Below are 22,929 nucleotides of genomic sequence, written 5' to 3'. Positions count from 1 at the left end.
AAAAATCCACGGTTTGCTTTTATTAATTTAGTTTATAAATAAACTTCCTAATAAAGTATGTTCCGATGCATTAAATAATAGTTTAAAAGCATTTAGTCTCTTAGATTCAGTGATACAAAAGGAAGCAAATCACCTACCGGAAGCATTAACACATGATAAAATGGAAACATTGCATAAAAACAAAGTTTTTTATAGCTTTATCAAATATTATTTATGATTTTATCTGGTATTTGAAACCATGTGTTACCTTTTTACATATTTTCAACATCTTCTACCAGTAAAAATTATAGAAACTGGATCATTTTTTATATAGATTCTTATATAATATTTATTACAATTCATAAAATATTTTTAATTAAAACTGAAGATAGCTCATTTACACTTGAGAGTATCGATTTAAGAAATAATTGAGTGATCTTTCGATTTCAAAATATATTTTCAAAATCTGCATGAGTTCAAGCATGGGAAAGTAAAGACCGTCGAGAGCTTCACGTCCGTGTTCCGTCTTTGTGAAAGCACTACGGAACAGCGGCGACGTTTCGGAATTGCGGCCACAGCCCTTTTTCCCGACTGCGGGGACTTTTCGACAAGGTAAACCGTCTTGTTTGTCGTGGCCAAACACGCTGAGGGTCCGCATTAACATTAATAACACCATTTGCGTTTTAACGCACCAGACGTGAGCACACAAAGGTCCGAGCCGGCGAGCGGAATCGGAGGACCAAATAAAAAAAACATGCGGAAGAGCCGAGAATCTCACTCCAAACAGGAATAACTCATTTAACTAATCAAACAGCCCATTTGCATACCCTGCATAGCCCTGCGAGACCTCTAAGGATTCCGACACGTGGAATGCATTCATTGTTGCGGATGCGGCATCTTAAACAAGCGAGTACGAAATCAAATGTTTGTTATATTCCAATAGGTATTTCATAGAATATATACACTCAGACTTAAAAGTTTCTTAAACATATTTAATATAACTTTTAATCAGTTGAATACTTCAAATAGTCATTTTGTCATAAAAACGTATTTAGAACAATCTAAAAATAAATCGGATATACATACATATTATACATGTAGAGTGGAACCTCGGTTTGCGAGAATAATTTGTTCTGGAAACGTGCTCATATTTCAAAACACTCGTATATCAAAGCACATTTCTTCATAATAAATAATGTATACTCTAATTATTTCATTCCAAAACACAAAAATATTTATATAAAAATACGATGGTGCTATTGCTCACGATGCAGTTATATTAGTTCTTCGCTAGTCAGCTCCTGACCATGTTCATCCACCAATTATTGAATATCGTCAGGATTAGAATATCAGGAACACAATTGTATTAATAATTGCCGGCTCCGTTTCAGAATTAAGGATTCTCTTGATAACCACAACCCATACTAATTACGATGTAAAAATAAGTCTCTAAGTGTAAGATTTGTTTCTTCGGTCACATATGAAACATCGCTGAAAAATATAATTGTTATTTACCCCCACATATTGATTAAAATTCGGTTTAGATGTGCTTCATTAAATTCTCACATATTGTAAGTCGTAATTTTGTTATAAAAAGTCTTAGTATGAATGACAGCTAATGGATAACCGAGAGTTTCCACAGCACGATTTCATTGCTTTTGACGTGGATTTTAAACCCCCTTGAAGTTGGCCAGAAAAATGCATGTCATTTAATAAAATACTATGAAACTTGATGGAATGGAATTATTAAAAAAATTACCACACATCTTTTTAAATATGTTTCTATTATTATTTATTAAAAAAATATATTACGACGATAAAAAATACATAAAATGCATTTTTGCCATGTGGCCTAGAATAAATATTTTCTCAATACTGGGTTCGCTTTCGGCGGCCCTGCACATATTGCTCGTATTGCAAGACATCGCTCGCTTATCAAAGCAAAATATATTTTTTTAAATGCTCGTTTTGAGAACTACTCAAAGTAATCAAAGCAATCAAAGCTTAAAATCCGAAGCTCCATATGTTTAAAGTTTCTATAAAATTTTAGTATATTATATTTTACATATGTATAGACAATACGACTTATTTTTTTGTAACTACATTAAACTTTGTATGTATTTACGGCAAGATTCTTGATACAAAGATAAGATACACGCATATAACATTAGGTCGACGATTAACCTTGTTTTTTGTTTCAAAATACTTAAAAAAAAGTTTTGTTAATTGGTCTTAATACATCTTTTTCATATAATATTTTGCTTTTGTGGATTTTTTTATTATAATTCAAAGGCTCTCAATACTTTTTATAAAATATATATAAAATACTTTTTGTTATGTTTATTTATTTAGTACTCTTTAATTTATCCGATTTATTTTATAAAGAAATCATTTACATTAAAACAAATTTAAAAAAATATTATATTTATATAATGATTTTAAATATATAAATATATATGATAGTTAAATATATAAATATATAATAATCTGAAGTACTTTAAAACACTGAAAGATTGACAACCGTACGTGTACAGGATTACCGCTCAAAGGGTTAAGCCATAAACCTATCTTTGATAATGCTTATTTAATATAAATGATTCATATAACGTGAGCATATTTTAAAAAATCGAAATAATGCTGGAAAAGAACACATAAAAACTACTGATTTTTTTAAAGCTTCAATAAAACAATAAGCAAAAGCTCAATTGAAGCTTTTTACATATACATGTGTTTTTTTTAACATCATTACGTAAATATTTAATTTTTTGTGTAATCGAGAAGCTTAAAGATATATAATGTTAAATTATTTTAAAATACGTTGATACAAATCTATATTTAAATATATTTTGGTGCTTTTATGTTATTTTCTGTAGCACAAATATTTTATTAAAGATTAGATTTAAAGAAATTAGAGTAAGAAAATAGTGTAGTTATTTCAAGCCTTCGTATTTATTGTGTTCGTAAATATATTTATAGTACTGATACAGTTACCTTTTTTAAGGATATTGTTTACTAAAAATGTAGAATTTGTACGCTACAAAATTGCGTGCAAAACGAAAAATAACAGGAAACTCGGTATGATTTTCTATCTTAATGCCATTTATGTTAATAATGGATTTGTTATTTGTTTGAGTCTATTTCCGTCTCCTGTAAAATAACATTAATTTAAAGAACGTTCAATTAAGTTCTACCAGATCAATCTCGATTATAATCAAGGCATAAATAGCATAGAAATGACTACTATTAGAGAGGTGCCATTAAAAAACTTAAGAAACTCCAAACTCAGCAATTAAAAATCGACAATAGACAATTTGCATTCAAATTTTAACATTCAGAGCCCATTTTTAGCTAGCGCCCGCCTTCGTACACTTTATATTTACATAGTTCCGATTTACGGCAATAAAACCCGTCGATGCTATTGCAAAATTATGCATCAGAATATGTATTATATTAAACGCCGGGGGAATGCTGAGGTCAATTGATATGTATCCTAGTAATGTCTATATTGTACTACATGCTTTATCTTGGTAGATCGACCTGCGTCCGCGGAAATGTCGGCCATTCTAAGTCAAGCTAAAGCCCACTTTTGTGTTATGGTTATATACCTGATACTCGCTTGACTATATTGTTCTAGAGATGATATCTTACTGTACGTTCGTCGTCTGCGATCAATCATCCCCATCTTATCGCCGCAATCTTTCAACATTATACATATTTTGCAATCGGTTACTGCGATTTAATAAACACGAATTGGCGTTGAAGGATTCGCGTTCAAGAGCATTGTAACGGTATAGACGAGCTTCATAATCATGAAGGTTTCATTATATTATATTATTAAAAAAATAACTTCATTACAAAACTCGCTACTTCAAAATAAAATTATCAAAATCTTCGATCGTCAATATTTTATTGCCGTTCGAAATACAAACTTTGCATATTTTCATATACATAATCACGTATTGAAATTGTTAACGTTAATGGAGTCGTTAATGCTGGGCGAAATGGTCATATTTTGACAACCCACGCGATGACACCGCCGTGACACACTTGAACGACTGTCATATAAATTTATCTAATATTCACGATATTTATTCGTAAAACCATTAACTCGGCACCACACTGTGAAGCGAATTTAATGAAAATTTCCAATCGATAAGATGCGTGGGTGGGTGTCAATTCATTTTTATACGCGTATAGATATTTCGATAATACTATACTTAAATTGTTGCAAATTGTTTCTGATGAAATTTTTGTATTTCGGTAGTGTTTTCCTTAACCCAAGGCTGTAGCGGTTATCCAGAAAAGAATCCATCAATTCAATCTCGATTTCCTTCCTCAATCTAGTTCAATGTAAATTTTTATCCAGATCAACATTCAATTAGTAATGAAAATCAGGGGGCTAATTAACGATACAGATAACATTTTCTAAGATTGTAGTGTCATTCACACCATGATTTATCGATTAGTCTCAATTAACGAGCAGTTAAGAGTGATATATTATTTTATAAACTAGTTGACTTTCTCGTATTGCAACTGTTATCTTCGATGCCATACTTTATGCACAATTAATGTTTAAACCGAGCGATTTACTTTTATGTACGAATCATATGAAAATCCTGTTGCATAGACTTTGTTTCATTTCAATATAATGGATAGTAGTTTGTCCTAAAAATGCTTTTAAACAGTCTTTATTATAACATATATTTGAGTTTTTCGTTATTAACGATTTTTATTAAAAGACAAAATTTATCATTTATAATAAATAAAAAACTGATTATAAAAAAACTATTCATCGGAAAGTATTTTAACATATTTTACACACATTTGGCATTTATAACTATTATATAACAAAATCTTGCTAGAAAAAAACTAATAACGGCAGAAGAATTAAAAAATATGCATCAGAAAGCAAATCAATGTTTTTTTTTAAGTTTGCCAAAATCAGAAAGTCAATCAAACAGCAATTCGTAATTATTACAATGCTCATAAAATTTTAAAATTTATTCAAGACGCTCATTATCTACTGACCATAAATTATCATTCATAAAATTAATCTCAGCCCATCGAAATAACTATGATTATCCGGTGGAAAAAGTCCAACTGCTCGTATCCCATCCATGGCTACCTGAGTCCATCCCGGGACAATCCGCCATCACAATTTAGCGCCGCGCTGATTACGTCGGCCATCTTGGTGCCATGGAGATTGGAAGTACGTGACAGCCGCTGAAACAACGGCGTTTAATAACGACTCTCATAATTAAACACTATCCAAAAATATGCTGCATTATATGCGTGCGCCATAAAGAGGCGCGAGAGACGAAATTAAAAATTCCATACCCGGTGAATATCTTCGATTTTCTTTTTACCGATCTTCGGACGAGAGATAAGAAGCAAAAAATCTTACCGATTTCCAAAAGTTAATCACAGTGTACGAAAAATGATTTTCCGCCGCCGTGCGCCAAATTGTCGTCTTGCCTCGATCCCAACCCCACCGGTTAAGTTTTAATCGAAATAACCTTTAATATGACGTTGCGCCGGAGCTTAAATGGACTTTTTATCTTTCGAAATGCACAGGAAGTGTATACTGAAATACTTAAATATTCTTTTATTTCAGGAGCGATCATCACCAAAGAAGCCCTGGATAGAGAGACCAGAGCCAAATACGAGCTAGTGGCTGAAGCTAGAGATCAAGGCACACCTGCCAGAACTGCTCGCGTTCCAGTCCACGTTTCTGTCACGGACGTCAACGATAATGCACCAGAAATGGTAGATCCCAGAGAAGATGTCGTTAGCGCCAGAGAAGAACAACCACCTGGCACCGAAGTAGCGCGAGTCAGAGCCGTTGATAGAGATATGGGATATAACGCCACAGTTACATATTCGGTACTAAAAGGAAGAGATTCAGACGGATATGGAGTATTTACGATAGATCCAATTTCAGGCGTTATAAGAACAACAGTTGGTAAGTGTTTGTTTAAGTAATACATATTTGTTTATAAATATAGCTTTGGCTAAAACAGTGATGCATCAAAATTAATGTAATTCCAGAAAATAAAAAATATATTTTTTAATATATGTTAGACTCTTATGTGATCTTAATATCAAGTGCAAACATTTTTTCAACACCGTGCTAAATTTCTATAAAAAAATATTCCACAAACTTTAAATTGGATTAAGGTCTAATAATTGCGCAGACAGAATACTGGAAAATCTATCGAAATATTTTCTAAAATATATCCATTAGATCTTCAATTTTTATTTATTTTATTTCAAGATAAAGTTTTCAGCAGTATTTGAGCTTGGCATATAAACATAATTTTAAGTCTCTTCGGCACAAAAATTTTTTTTACATGACCATTATAATGCTTTATTTTTTTCAATCAGAGTTTTTTATGAAATGCTCTTTTTTCGCATATGTTTTTATTTTTCAGATATTGGTATAATTCAGTTTTTAACTATCCAAGCTCCACTCTATAAAATTATTGATCTTTTGTATATATAAATTTTATTTCGTTTCTATTATATCGGAATATCAGTAAAAAATATCAAATTATGCATTTCTCAAAGTTATGCAGTATTTAGATGTTCCATTATTATTATGGCCAAAGTTGTATCAAAATATACAAAAGTAACTGTGAAACTATATTATATTTAACAGTTTTAGACCACGAAGAACGAGCTATCTACAGATTGGCTGTTGCCGCAACAGACGCAGGAAAACCTCCTAAACAAACCGTTCGACTCTTGCGCGTTGAAGTATTAGATCTCAATGATAACAGACCTACGTTTACAAGTTCTAGTCTAGCTTTTTTGGTAATATATAATATATTTTAATAATGTATATATTTTGTATATATACTTTAATGAATATCTGATTTTTTAGATCAAAGAAAGCGTTAAAGTTGGCCATGTAGTGGGATCAATCGCTTGCACTGAGCAATCTGATCAAGAGAATCTTATATCTGGACGTTTGAGTCGCCACATCACTTACACATTGATCAATCTAGGCGGTGAGCATGCATCAGGAGCGTTTGACATCGATAGAAGTACTGGTTCTTTAGTCGTGGCTAGGCAGCTGGACAGGGAGCGATTGGGAGAGTATAGATTGGAAGTGAGAGCCTTGGACACATCGGCTTCGAACAATCCTCAAAGCAGTGCCGTCACTATCAAAGTGGACGTGGTCGACGTCAACGACAACGCTCCTAAATGGCCAGTGGATCCGATTATCATCCAAATATCTGAAGATGCCAAGATAGGTGCTGCTTTATACAACTTTTCAGCGACTGACGCTGATTCTGGACTCAACGGCGAAATTCATTACAGTCTTGCGTCTCAGTCGCCCAATATAACTCCGGTGTTTGCTGTCGATTCATTGAGAGGCACTCTTACATTATTAGAAGCGCTTGATTTTGAAAATTTAACAGAGTATACCTTAATCATAAAAGCAACCGATCAAGCAGTTAATGTTTCTGAAAGATTAAGTTCGGCAGCTACAGTTCGTATTATAGTAACGGACGCTAATGATAACCTCCCATCGTTCGTTGCTCCTACTCACAATAGTGTCAAAATCAGTGATGGGTCTTCAATTGGAACTGCTATTTGTCGAGTGATTGCTGTTGATGCAGATTCAGGAGATAATGGCAAAGTTTCTTATGTTATATCCAGTGGCAATGAAAATGGTAGATTCAATATCGGATATGATTCAGGAATAGTGACTCTTTCTAGGCCATTGATGGCTTTTGATGGAAGTTCATCGAATGGGAAATATACTTTAAATATAACAGCCAGCGATCACGGATCACCCATTGCGCATCAAAGTCACATGGTTTTAGAATTGGTCGTGAAAGGATCTTCAGATTATCCACCTAGATTTTTAGATTCAGTTTACCATGTCAATGTTAGTGAAGATCTCCCTATTGGCAGCTTTTTGGCTAAGGTTGCAGCAAAGCCATCTCCTAGTAATTCAGGTATGTTTATAAATATTTTGTTTTATTATATATAGTTATGATGTTTGTATTGAATAATTCACTACTGGTATTTCAGGCGGAAACATCACTTATTCGATCCCAGCTGGGGTCGGCGATGACAAGTTCACAGTGGATGCACATGGCGTGGTACGACTGCGAAGTGCATTGGACCGAGAAGAGTGCGACCAGTACACTGTGCCAATATACGCTGCAGAAGGAGATGAACGTTTTGATACGGCTCTTTTGGAAGTCACAGTTGTGGATGTCAACGATCACGCTCCTGAATTCAAACCGGGAACGTGTTACCCATTGGCCATACCAGAGAATAGCGAATTTGCTGTAATACACACAGTCGTAGCTCATGATCCTGATATTGGATTAAACGGTGACATCACATATTCTATAACAGGTAAATATATAAATAATAAATTATGCATGTTATAAAAAAAAATATTTAATTAAATATTAATTTAGGAGGAAATTTAGGCAACATATTCAGCGTTGAAGCTAAAACGGGAGCTCTAGCAGCAAGACCTTTGGATCGCGAAGCTCGTTCGAAGCATTGGGTCGTAGTGACAGCTCAAGACGGAGGCTCTCCTCCACGTCACGGATCTTGTAATATATCTGTCACAGTAGAAGATCAAAATGACAATGCTCCGAGGTTTGAGTTGGGAGCTTATGCTGCGATTGTTAGAGAAGATGCTCCACCTGATACAAGTGTTTTGAGGGTACATGCCTTTGATTCTGACCTTGGCTTCAACGCTCGCATATTATACTCCTTGGCTAACGAGAGTCAATGGCTGTTCAGGATAGACAACAGATCCGGAGTAATCACTACAGCTGGGTAAGTTAATTATAAATGTAATATATGATTTGCATTTTCTTAACATTTCTGAAATTAAAAATACATCATTAACCACTACTTCATTATTTATCACTTATGAAAACTATGACCAACACTGACCGTTTGCAATAATTCGCTTTTACTGACGTGTTATTGATCTCTAAAATAAAAACATAATGAAATCTGTCAAATGGTTAGAGCTGCTTTCTAATAACTTAAATAGGTTTTAAATTAAATTGTTTTTAATGATATGTAAATTAAATATACCGTTATATTGTTTCAAAAAATCGTAGTTTAGATATAATCATTGCAATAAATGATGCAGGGAAAAATCTGAAAACCAGTTTCATGAGATGATATTTATACAAAACTCAAGTCGATTTGTGTCTAATCAGTTAAATTCTATATGGAAACAATTCAAATGTTAGCGGAAGTTACTATTTTTAGTAACAGTTGTATTCAACGTCAATTGCTATGATATTATCAGCTGTATGCTGTATGATTTATACGTAAAATAATGCTTTGGCTTTAAATTAACATGTTTTATATTTTTGTTAAGTTTTTACCGGATTTATTTAACATGTTACATAGTGTGAGTTCTTTCATATCGTGAATTTTCTACTCGCATCTCGTTTGCCGATGTTTCAACACCAATGTTGGGGTCATCATCATTACAAAAATATTTGTAAATAGCTCGTATTTTAATACGGAAGCGGTCAGAAATTATATTACATAGATCATATCAGTCAGAATAAATATTAGATGCTCAGAATTTATATTTAATGGTCAGACTTTAAATTGGACTGGTTAGAATTTATATTAAATATTAAGAATTATTTTAACAGATGGTCAGAATTTTTTTTTTTTAGTTAAAAATAGTGTTATGTATAGTGTTTTTATTGCTGTAACGCTGAAGATTGTCATTCGCATGTCGGCAGTTTAATATCCTTATCATTACCAAGGTGTTTTAGGGCCAACTTGTTTGGTTGGGCTCGAAACATAACAAACTAAGCGTGCTCTTCGTCGCCGTTCTGTCGTTATTCCCGCTTCGTTCGTAAAACCTTCGCGTTCTACATACCTAACCTAACCTATCGAAACAGTTTTAGTGCTAGCGAGATATTTTATAAAATATTTTTAAAATAAATAATTTATTGCTTATTTAAATTTATAAATGTTATATTATTTTTTTAATTCACATGATCATCCTATGTTTTTATTCTGACTGTGTGCTATTTTTATTCTAACCTTTGATATTTATTATGACTCAAAGTTGATTCAAATTCTGTATTTTTAGCGCAACTTAAACATAAACTTTTATTTTCTTACGTTAAAAGCCTACTGCTCAAATTTGACTACCAAATAATTTCAATACGTAATAGTCAATCAATCAATATTGATTTTATGAATACAATTAAAAAATTGTTTGTTAAATGAGTGTATTTAAAAAATCGCTCATTTTAAATCAGTTAAAGAATCTAAAGTTATTTTATTTTTGAGGTGAAACAGTCGAAAGTTTTATTGTAAAACAAACAAATGCTGTAATATAAACATATGCGTTTGTAGCATAGCAACGGAAAGTAACTCGACAATAAAAAAGAACAGTGATTAACGATGATATACTCGCAGTAGTTTTAAACGCGCCGATTCTTATTTCGAATTCCGAATATCAAAGGCCGTTGCCTCGTCGACTGACAACACGTTCGATAAAGCTTTTCGAAGCTTTCAAGAAGCTCTCTCGGACGAGGGCACGACAGCGAGAGTGGGTCCGAAAGGCCCAATATGCAAAATATGTGTCTTCGTCTGGTGCCCCGTGTAAGTCCACCAGACGTACCGTAACTCAAATCTTAACAATGCCAACGCCATTTCAACCTGCGTCCGCCAGAATGTGACGTCGGTGGCCATTGTTGCTCAGCATCCCAGCTCCACTCTGTAAACAAATAAGATATCACTAATAAGAAGCTGAGTTTACCGGCCATTGTGTTCAGAACTCAGCTTTCGCGTAAATCGTCAACCGCCGCTCATCTTTTTGCAATGAAAAAAATAGGCAAGTTCGAGGGACTCGTTAACGTGTCGCATAAAACGTTTAACGTACGTCCGAAGGGAAATTAAATCATCACTAAAAGGCATTATTGGTTTGGCACCTTTAATTCGAACGTCTTGCACTCGCAATGTTTACGAGGCATTCTCCAATCTTAGAATTTATTATCATTGGCTTTCGACATAAGCACGAAGATCGTATATTAAAAAAGATTGTAAAAAAATAACCCCTTTCTCTGTTAACAAAATCATAGCGATTCTGCTTATAATACTTATTAATTCCGCAACTATCATACTTTAAAATACAACTAAGTACATTTTGTGTCGAAACATATATTGAAGGTTACTCAAATGTATTGAAGTTTAATGGCGAATCAAATTTAGCACACGTAATTTTGATTTAATTATAAAATGATAGCTTTAACGAATAAAATAATGCAATATTGTAAATTGTTATTTATATAATAAATTATATTTAAAAAGCATTGCCTTGCTATCCTTTAAAAAATAAGATAATTAATTACAATATTAGTTTTACGCTTAATGGATGATTTTATTAGATTGCCATTTTAAATACGAATAATTATTTTTATTAATTTTGCCCAGAAATTTAGCTTAGTGTTCCACTACTAATATCAGAGTATGAGTTAGCTATAATTTAACTTTGAATTTTTTTTATTTGCAGAACATTCGACAGGGAAAGTCAGAGCGTTTACGACTTTTTAGTCGTGGCGACAGACGGCGGCAAATACGACGCTAAATCACAAACTGTCCCCGTTCAGATATCCATAGGCGACGTCAACGATAACAAACCGGTGTTCACCAAATATCCTTTCACGGGACAAGTGGCAGCTTTGACGCAGCCAGGACAGAGCTTACTGAGGGTTACCGCCACTGACGCGGATGATGGAACGAACGCCGAAATATTATACAGCCTCATCAACGATTCGGCCAAATCTAAATTTCGGATAAACCCTAACACGGGCATATTGAGGGCGTCTCAAAGCCTAGCCAGCGAAAACGGTAAAATAATACATCTAGAAGTGCTGGCTAGAGACAAAGGGAATCCGCCGCAGAGTGCTACGGGTCTTATAGAGCTGAGAGTCGGAGATATGCCCGAAGGCGTTCCTAGCCTTAATTTTCAAAATTCTTCATATCACGTGAGCTTGATGGAGAATGCGCCGGAAGGTAAAGAGATTTTGCAAGTTTCGGCTGTTAGGAGCGACGGTAGACGACAGCGGATAACATATAGCTTCGGCAGCGGGAATGAAGATTCCACTTTCGAGATTGATACGGATTTAGGCATAATTAGGGTCGTTAACTCTGAAGGTTTGGATTATGAACAGCCGCCTGGTCCTCGGAGACGTCTCGTGGTCGTAGCTCGCGCAGAAGGCACGCCGACTTTGTATGGTTATTGCGAGGTGTGGTTGCAGTTACAAGACCGGAATGACAATGCACCCCGATTCACGCAACAGCAGTACACGTCCAACGTTTGGGAAGGGAATTCCAAAGGCACTTTTGTCATGCAACTCTCAGCCAAAGACGCCGACGAAGGAGCCAACGCTAGGTTGCTGTACCACATCGTCGACGGAAACCACGATAATGCTTTCATCATCGAGCCGGCCTTTTCTGGGTCGGTCAAGACCAACATCGTGCTAGACAGAGAAATCAGGGACAACTACAGATTGACAGTGATTGCTACAGACGGAGGTGCTCCACAGCTGACTGGAACGGCGACCCTGCAAGTCCACGTGGTTGACATCAACGACAACCAACCGACATTCCCGCCACGTTCTCCAGTCTTCATTTCTGAAAGTAAGTGCCGTTTTAACTTTATATGCCATTAATATCATAATTCTAAAGAAATGTATCTCATCCTTCGTATGCAAACATGCGCTTACATAAATATCATGTTTTATATAGATAATTTACATAAAACGTAACTGTGTATATTGTAGGTGGTCTAAATTCTAAAGAGCTGTTCCGGAAATGTTAACATTTTACGGTCGAAACTCGTATATTTATGTCTCATATAAACACGCAAATTAAAAATAAAATAAATAATTAACAGTATGTTAAGTTTCATAGTTCGTAACTATTTGACTGTTTCTAGAATATATGAAAAACCTATAAATTGTTTCGTCAAAATATCATACAATATGGTATAGCAATTTAATTCTCAGATTACCGCTGTAGCTTATGGGAAAACAATGATTCCGGGCCTCATAACAAAAATGGCATTTTTTATATTTTTTAACATCGTAATATAATTTCTTGAATAAATAATAATAGGTACGAATTAACCTTTTCTATGCTACAAATAAATATAAAAATTAGCCGATGTTGCATCATATTTTATGGAAAATATTTTAATTAGGTGTTAAATTTTTTTTAAATATCTGCTCATAATATTTACATGATTTTTTGCTGCTCAGTGTTGCCATATACTGAATTTCCAGTCCAGGTCATAAAAAATAAAATCGTACCATCGCGGTGAAAACCCTCGATTATCAAGCGTTTATATTTAGACTTTTTAAAACAATATTACGAGTGAGAATCGAATAAAGCACATCTAAACCGAATTTTGACCAATAGGAGAGCGCAAAAAACAATTATCACTTCTCAAAAGGCAAAAATTCACGTCAAAAGCAATAAAATTATGTCGGCGCCGGCGCAGTGGGAACGCTCGGTAACGAGCGTTTCCACTGCGACGGCGACGGCACGATTTTATTGCTTTTGACGTGGATTTTTGACTTCTGAGAAGTGATAATTGTTTTTTGCGCTCTTCTATTGCCCAAAAATCGGTTTTAAAATAATTTTATCAGCCCTATTATATTAAAAGTCCATAGTAATATTGGTAAGGATAGCTATCATATTTTTAAAACATAGTGTAATAGCCCTATGTAAAACATAGGGCTAAACCATTACTTTTGTCGGAACAAAAACCGGAGCTGAATTAAAAAAAAATTCGGTTCGTCTATATTTAAATACGCAGTTACAAAAAATGCAAAAAAATATATGGAACAAATTTTTTTTTTTTATATAAACCAATTTCAACTAAAAATGAACAAACACAATGATTTTTTAAGAAGTACAGAATTGGAAATAGAAACACATAGATTACGTATTTTTATTGATTGACTTACTGTGTAAATCTGTACCAATGTAACGTATTGGGATTACACCGGTAGATATTTCAAAGCTATTTTAAGAAATAATTTCTCTTCTATGTTATTTAAAAAATTAAGCATGAGTTAGATTAATTTAAAATATTTTTTATTGTATATTTTAATAATCGTTACTATAAATTAACGTTTATTTCTGATGAATTCCAGATTTTTTTTAAATGTATTTATGAATATCACTATACAACATACAATTTTAGGATAAGAAGTGAGGACTCTATTTATAAAATTTCCTGCTACATTAAGATGATCTTCAAATAGGTATTGTTGTGTTGTATAATACATGGGATATCTTTGAAAAAATATCACATTACCGTTTCAATACAAAGATTTTGATAACGTCCCATCCGACCCATCGTGGATTTAAGCCTTATAAATATATATCGCTGTATAAACACACTCACGGACCGAATATTTGTATCGTAAACAGATGAAATATCTTAAAAGCAAAATCACATTGTCGCCGGGTCTCGACAAACAGTATTTGACTCTTGTTTGTACTTCCCCAGGGCTTATTGACGTACTTAAGCGCACTACCTGCGGACACTTGAAAGCTCCCCGAAAGAAAGGGCCACGTGTTTTTCTTATCCGCCTATTTACCTATTCCGATCTTTCAATGTTGATCTTTGATCTTTTTCTAATGTATCGATATCTGTTTTCAGACACAGCCGTGGGCACGGTCGTCACTACGGTTACCGCCAACGACGTGGACACCAATCCGGCCCTGACTTATTCGGTGATCGATCAAGAGACGAATACTTTCAGCGTGGATCGTTACAGCGGTAGGGTGGTTCTGAAGAAGGCTTTGGATGCGGAAGACAGGCAAGAGTATCTGCTACACGTGGCAGCTTCTGATGCGGCCCACGTGGCACGGACAACGCTCGTTTTGAAAGTTACCGACGACAACGACAATTCGCCGGTGTTCGAGCAGCCATCTTACACGGCCGTTCTTCCTGGTGAGTCATATGTGGTAATATAAGTCGTGTAAATATATAAATTTTACGATTTCGAATATGAGATTATTGATTTACACCGCGGTTAAAAATATAGATTACCATTTATTGAATCAAATAAATTGGATGTTATTCAAATTCATATTTGAAATAGTCTACTTTGAAGCATTATGAAAAAATCACATTAATTATTATACTGACTATATCAGCAGCAAAAGACAGAACATAAAGTAACATTAAAAAAAAAACATTTTTATAGTAATTTTTGTACTAAAAATTTGCTTTTTTCATTTTTAAATAAATTAAAAAAGGTTTATAAATTATTTTAAGCTATTGTATAATGCTTAAAATACAGATAAACAATTTGTGCTATAGATATATGTATAAGATAGATACATGTTTCGTTATGTTGCGTCATAAGAGTCTTCTCGAAGATTCATGATTAAATTCTTGAAGATTCATGATTAAAGTAGAAGCAGCTGTTTTTTTCGAATGTTGAAGTATTTTTTTTCTTATGATAGCGTTTTGGCTTACAAAGAGTGGGGTTTAAATATCTCCCATATTTTTATATTATATTATAAACAATAAACAAAGCTATCTATAACATTTTTTTTATGTTTCTGAAAAGTACATATTATCAGTTTTGCTTTGATAGGTTTTATCACACAAATGATGGCCGGTTTTGGCAAAACATTCTGTAAGCGGTACTGAAATTGTACCATCACTCTGGCGTAGATTTTTTGTTTGATCCTTCTTTCTAAAATCATTAAAATTGAGGCCGAAGTTTAAAAAAAACTTCGGCCTCAATTTTTAAAAACCTTTTCCTTTAAGTACCCCCCAAAAAATCACATCGGCTTTAATATGGCGACCGTTCCGCCACCCCTCATCTTCACTATCTCAGTTAATTCTTGAGTCAACATAATTTGTAGAGATGCAGTTTTAAATCGGCATGCATAATCCTAAAAAGTTAGATCCATTGTATGCGTGGAACACATTGTCGATTTCTTAATGGATGCTCTTACTAATTAAGTGTGCCAGGTGATTATCTTTTCACTGTGGGTCCAATTCCTCGTAGTATAGAAATCCATAACAAAATTATTTTTTAGTCTGGTAAATAAGCATTTCGACATTCTCTCTGCGTAGTTATCATAATACGCTTGAACAACGAAGCCCGATTCACCAGTATAATTCATGACAGGTGCTGAAAACGGCAGAGCTTAAATTACCAAATCAAATTTACCTCACCTCTCTACCCGACTACAGCTTACACAGTGACCGCACGAAATATGGAAAATATTTATGCCCCACAAAAAAAAAAATTTACTGATTTTTTTTAAAGAAAAATGAAGTAAATGCTTGCTTTTTGTTTTAAAGTCGTTTAGTTTATGTATAACGTATATTTTATAGTCTACTGCCTTAATTTATATGTTGATACATCATAACAGTTTATTATAAAATACTAAATAATTTTTGTAGTGATAAATTATATATAGAAAAATAAAACTTTTTATAACTGAACTCTTGAGAATGAACGATTTCTCACAGTTCATCCTCCCAATAACCCGATCTTGATAGGGAATAGTTAGACCCGTGAGCTTAGTGTATTTTAATATAATAGTTAAATAATGTTTTAGTCAATTATTTCAAAATGAGCATTTGTTGAGTTTGTCCTTAATATTCTCAAAGTCTCATATACATCGAATTATCTTTGTGATCAAAAACAGCACACGTCATTTTTTCCCTTAAATAAAAAATAGAGTGGTTTGTACGCACAATTTAATTTAAAGAAAGTCTACAGTTTTTATCTACAGTTTATCTCACTTTTTGTGAAAAAAAAAAATCTCCTGGGATGCGAAAAGCCAAAGAGCTTTTGTCCGCCAATTTCGCGTCGTCCGTATCTCCGATCTGCTCTTTCCGCGAGATGACGCGCTTTTTGAACATTGCTAAACTTGACCGGTTCCCGTTTGAGTTACAATGGCGCACCGAAATTCAATTTGGACCCCAAGAAGAGCCAGCCTCCGCCTTCGTCTCTCCTTCCTTTCCCTCCCCCCATCCTCCGGTCCTCCTCCGACTTTGATCCCGAACCTCCCGCTCCTCTGCCGTCCCTCCCCCGGCCGCGGCCCTTTGCCGGATCAGTCTCTTTATCTTTGTGGTGTCAATTCCAGTTTGGAAAGCGGGGACAACATGTCTACTAAAAACCAGTTTTATAAAGCTCCTTCGTCCAAATTATAAAATCGTCCAATTTTGTTTGTTCTTTTGGCGTGTTGAAATGTTTATTTCTGCTCTTTTTTTTTCGCTCGTCATTATTATTACGTTCTTTTTTCTACCCATCTCCGATGCTTCGACACCTCTTTTTTTCGCTTTGCTCTACCGCGAGGTTAAGTATCAATATTCAGCTGAGAGATGATGACCTCTCTCTTTGGTCGTCTCTTTGGGCGCGGGCGACCATTGTTCGTCGGCGGTATGGTTTTGAATTCGAATTGAAAATTTGCATCGGTAGCTGAATTCTTTCCAAATTACAATAGTTAGATCGACTCCTCAGCACAATGGCTATTTGTAAGCTTTTATAGCGGTCAAACACGGACAAAGTTGCCTTTGATTTTTTTATTTAGCATTGATTTAATAATCCGTAATAAATAAATTTATGTTTCAACTCTTCAAAAATTAACTAAGCACACGTTTTATATAAAGCAGAGAATTTTTAATAAATATTATATATGAGAATACAGTTAATCTAATAGTTCAAAACTAAAATAAAGACTTCTAGGATTAATTCGTAGAGATAGATGTTCATATGAGAACAAACCCTTTCGACGCTTTTTAACCATGAAAAATAATATATTTGGGTAATACTGATGTTCCAGTATATATCAACTCTCGGTATCAAATAATAATTCAATATATTTTGCATTATTAAAGTATAATATTGAGAATCACCGAATCACAGTTTTTATAAAAACATATCTGCAGACACTTACTACTTAGATTGACTTCTATCCCTACTTTACTATTGCTTATACGCAAACATAAAAAAGTGGCCTTAACAACTCATTGGTAAAGATATGGTCTTTTGAAAGCCACAATACTGTGTAAGATTAAATTATATTAATTAATAATTCCCAGTCTGTAAAAACTTATGCTATTTCCAAGCATGTATAAAATATTTCTATACACAAGTTTAACGCCTTAAGTTTCAGTAGTAGATTTACAACAATAAATATATAATAAAATGTTGCATCAAACATATATCAATATAAATACTTTTAAATTATGATTAGTATATGATACTTAAAGGCTTTACCTGAAATTGGATTGCATATTTTTTAATGAGAAAAAATATGTGTATGCTTATAATATATGTACATATGTATGTATGTATGTATGTATGTATATGTATAATATATATTTAATTAATTAATATTTATATATTAATGTGTTTTTTATCTAATTGCAGATGTAGACAGCGGTGCCGAGATAGAAATTTTACGAGTGAACGCCTCGGATGCTGACAGTGAAGAAAACGCTCGTATCTCTTACTCGTTGGTCAACGGAACACCAGGCGTTCGCGTTGTGGCTGAAACTGGTGCTGTAATGGCAACGGCCAGCGCTGCTAAAGGACGATCCGATCTCAAATTGGCTGTTCTCGCCCAAGATGGTGGTAAACCACCCAGGAGAGCAGTTAGCGCTCTACGACTACGAGCACCAGCCCCTACACAAACGAGGCACATATTTGCAAAAAGCGGATACAAGTGAGTTTCTATTATATACTCAGATAATTATTGAATTTTATCTAACGTTGCTACATTATTTCAGAGTCACACTACCAGAAAACACGCCTAAAGGAAAGATCGTGCTTCACATGGGAACTCTGCGAGGCGATTTCGAAAGAACAGACGTAGACTTCACAATCATCAGCGGTAACAACGAAGGAGTGTTTGAAATCGCAAATCCAGATGGAGTGATCCTTCTTGTGAAGAACTTAGATCGAGAAGTGATTGATTCGTATGAATTGGTCATTGGTGCTAGAGAAAGGGGTAAAACGACCGGCGCAGAAGGAACTGTTTCTTCGATTCTCATCAGAATTACAGTGGAAGATTATAACGACAACGCTCCAGTGTTCGCTCCTGGTGATTATGAATTGACTATCAGTGAAGGCACAGCCATCGGTAGCTCTATTATGAAGATTATCGCTACAGACGCAGATTTTCCCGGTAGTCCTAATTCTGAAATATCTTACGATATCACATCTGGCAACGACGGAGGACTTTTCACAGTCGATAAATCATCAGGTCTTATAACCATAAATAATACTTTGGAATACGATGATGGAATCAATGAATACGTATTAGTGTTGCGCGCTTGTGATAACGGTATACCGCCACTGTGCAGTTTGAATAATCTGCAAATCATCTTAACCGATGAGAATGACAATGCTCCTAGATTTCCAGTGTCTGAATACTTTGAATTTGTTGGAGAGAATGAGCCGATTGGGACAGTCGTATTTACTGCAAGAGCTACTGATCTAGATAAAGGAGTATTTGGATCTCTAAACTACTCAATTCTATCATCAGCTTCGAATGGCTATGTGAACAGCGATGACTCTTGGAAATTGTTCAAAATTGATCCTATAACAGGACAAGTCAACACCAATGCCGTATTTGATTATGAAGTTAGAAACCGCTATGCTTTTACTTTGAAAGCGAGTGATGCTGGAGGTAAAAGTGCAAGTGTCAGAGTGCGAATTGAAATAGAAAGTAGAGATGAATTCCATCCGCAATTCACAGAGCAAACGTATAGATTTATATTGGCAACTCCAAAATCTGGCGCATTGCCTGTTGGTTATATAGTCGGTCATGTAATTGCTACTGATAGAGATAAAGGAGCCGATGGAAGAGTTGTATATCAATTAACCACTCAACATCCATATTTTAAAATTAATAGAACCACCGGTGCAGTTATTGTGAAAAAGAAGTTAGATAATGCGGCTGCGACTTTAGAAGCTGGACGGGATATCATATTAGTAGTAACCGCAAGCTCTGGAAGACAAGGGTCTTTGACCAATATGACTGTTGTGGAAATAGCTCTTGATCCGTTAGCCGATCCAAACACTAATATTGTATTAGGAAGTTCGAACAAAACAGGATTAGCACCAGCTGCTGCTGGATTGCCAGATTGGGTGTTAGGATTACTAATTGCATTGATTCTGATAATCGCATCGTTTGGAGCTATATTCTTATTCTTTAGAATGCGAAATAGACGACATAAGAAAGGAAATAAGCCAGGACTCAATACGGATGCAGTCGGTAGTTCTAATAGTTATGTCGATCCGAGCGCTTTTGATACAATAGCTATTAGAGGAAGTACTGTTACCGGCGCTGGAGGACAATTTGCTCCACCGAAATATGATGAAATCCCTCCGTATGGACCTCATACTGCTAGTTCAAATTCTGGTGCAGCGACAACTTCTGAATTATCTGGCTCTGAACAATCCGGTTCTAGCGGAAGAGGTTCAGCAGAAGACGGAGAAGACGGCGAAGATGAAGAGATACGAATGATCAATGAAGGCCCATTACAAAGAGATTCTGGAATTCATCGACAGACTGATGACGTCGATGATGATAATCTTTCTGATGTCTCTGTACATAATACTCAAGAATATTTAGCGAGATTAGGAATAGTAGATACTGCAACTACAGGCGGTGCTTCAACGTCTTCGCGAAGATGTTCGGAAAGTGTGGGTGTTGGTAGTACAAAAGAGGGACTGTTACATCACGGAGGAGTGCCTCTAGATCAGCTTCACATGTTCGACGAAGACGCCGCAAACGAAAACGATATAACTAATTTAATTTATGCAAAGCTCAACGACGTAGCAAGTAGTGATAGAGGAAGTAGCACTGGAGAAGTGGGTGCCGCAGTGGAACGTGCCATGGTTTTAGGTGCTTTTGGTGTGCCGAGTGGAGATCCTAATGTAGGGCCTCCAACTCAAGGACCTTCAATGAACGGTAGTTTAAGTTCTATAGTGCATTCCGAAGAAGAACTCACCGGAAGTTACAATTGGGACTATTTGTTGGACTGGGGACCTCAGTATCAACCGTTAGCGCATGTGTTTTCTGAAATAGCTAGATTAAAAGATGACACTGCATCAGTGCAAAGTGGTAATAGTGGAACGTCTAGTGCTAAGGGAAAAATACCACCCCATGCGGCCGGGGTTAAAAATGCACCGCCTCCGTTGTTAACAAGTGTTGCGCCTCGTAGTATACCAGCACCATCTTTATCGGGGCGTGCTGGTGCTTTACTTTTACCTAGATCACCAATTAGTCACGATGCAACAACGGGTGGATTTCCTACGTCCGCTGCCATGTCACCGTCGTTTTCACCATCATTATCTCCACTAGCCACGCGATCGCCTTCCATATCACCACTTGTACCACCTGGTTTACATCATGCGAGAGGTCACAAACCACATCACACACTGCAAGATACGACGCTACGGATATAACGTTTAATAATGGACAATTAGGAAACAAATTATTATTATTCAATGGTGCATAAAAGATACTCTTATATAATTTAATTGTGTACATAGCGAAGCCGTGTTAGTATTATTAAGTAACGTGTAAATATTTTTCGAGACGTTAAGAGGACAGTGAAACGAAAAAGTATTCCTTTTAGTTAATTAAATGAAAAAACTGTGAATATTAACGTATAGAATGATCTGTGAATGTAAATATTGTTTATTCTTTTTTAATTTGTTAGTAGAATAGTAAATATAAATTTAACTCAAAAGACTGCCATGTTTTGTAAAGTGTATCGATTCTATTTTTACTATTGTGATTGTGTATTCTAATGACACTGTAAAATACTAAGAAAATCTATCGCCACTTGACTTTCCATATGATGTATTATGTAAATGTTATTAGCGATTGGCAAACTTGAAAACGCACATAAACTTTCCAATGTATTGAATGAAAAAAATAATTAACTACTCGTTTTAACGCAAGAAATGAACAAAACCATACTTGTAGTGTTATTTTATTTCATTTATTCAATATTGATGAAAGTAAATGAGCTTGTAATAGTTGTATATAACAGTCACATTTCTCAAGAGCAAATTGTCAATTCATGGAATCTATTTTATTTATAATATTTATTTTTATTATGAATAATACTCATGAGAATTAGACAATTAATAAATTTATATGAATTTTTCCTAATATTTTTTTATTAAATCAAAATTGTGAAATTACACATGTACTATATAATATAATAAACAACTCATATGATTTTTAATGAAATATTAAAGGATACGATTGATACTTTTAAGGCACATATATTATATATGTGTGCAAAATCACTTTACCACCAATTCATAAGGTAAAATATTTAATTGCTTTTAATTATTATTATCGAAAATTGTAAATTTAGAATCTGTTAATAATACCCGTTTGCCATATGATAAAAACTCAATATACGATGGATGAAGTAGATTTGTGTACAAATTTTTCTACTGTAGCTAATTTTACAGAAGAAAAAATAAATAAATAAATTCATTAATAAAAAAATAATTGTTTTATTTGTAACTTAAATTCTAAGATTATTTAAAAGGTAAATAAAGAACGGTAATAAAATATAATTATTGTTAAAATATTGATTTTATTTATTAATGGCTAATTCCTTTTTTTATATTATAATATTATTTTGTCACGACATCTGTTGGCTTTATGATTAAGCTATTTGTAATGACTATTACAAAATTGGTTTGAAACTTTACTATATATATTTTTAGTTAATGCAGATGGTATATAAAATTTTGATATATTTTAGCATTTACTAAATAAAACTACATTAACAGTGTTCAGTCATTTAATTATTCATATCGTCATAATACATTTTGCATTATATTAATACATATTGAAAGAACATTGTGGAAATGGAACTAAAATATGAAATAATTAATTAATTTA

At 34.3% G+C, this 22,929-nt stretch overlaps 1 protein-coding gene across 1 annotated transcript in view; it reads left to right on the top strand.

Moving 5' to 3' along the window:
* ds (dachsous cadherin-related 1) overlaps nt 1-21,607 on the top strand; it is a 286,596-nt gene extending 264,989 nt beyond the window's left edge. The window contains exons 9-17 of the mRNA XM_088186423.1: nt 5,594-5,941; nt 6,638-6,792; nt 6,863-7,946; nt 8,023-8,355; nt 8,421-8,790; nt 11,513-12,642; nt 14,675-14,968; nt 18,420-18,714; nt 18,779-21,607. Of these exons, the coding sequence (XP_088042549.1) occupies nt 5,594-5,941; nt 6,638-6,792; nt 6,863-7,946; nt 8,023-8,355; nt 8,421-8,790; nt 11,513-12,642; nt 14,675-14,968; nt 18,420-18,714; nt 18,779-21,464 (6,695 nt within the window). The 3' untranslated portion in view covers nt 21,465-21,607. The remainder of the gene's footprint in view (nt 1-5,593; nt 5,942-6,637; nt 6,793-6,862; nt 7,947-8,022; nt 8,356-8,420; nt 8,791-11,512; nt 12,643-14,674; nt 14,969-18,419; nt 18,715-18,778) is intronic.
* Nucleotides 21,608-22,929: the final 1,322 nt, after the last annotated feature.

This window comes from Plectrocnemia conspersa, unplaced genomic scaffold (genome assembly GCF_051122295.1).
Source record: "Plectrocnemia conspersa isolate PC_06_02 unplaced genomic scaffold, ASM5112229v1 ptg000005l, whole genome shotgun sequence".
Lineage (NCBI taxonomy): Eukaryota > Metazoa > Arthropoda > Insecta > Trichoptera > Polycentropodidae > Plectrocnemia > Plectrocnemia conspersa.
This window is presented reverse-complemented; position numbering and strand designations above follow the sequence as displayed.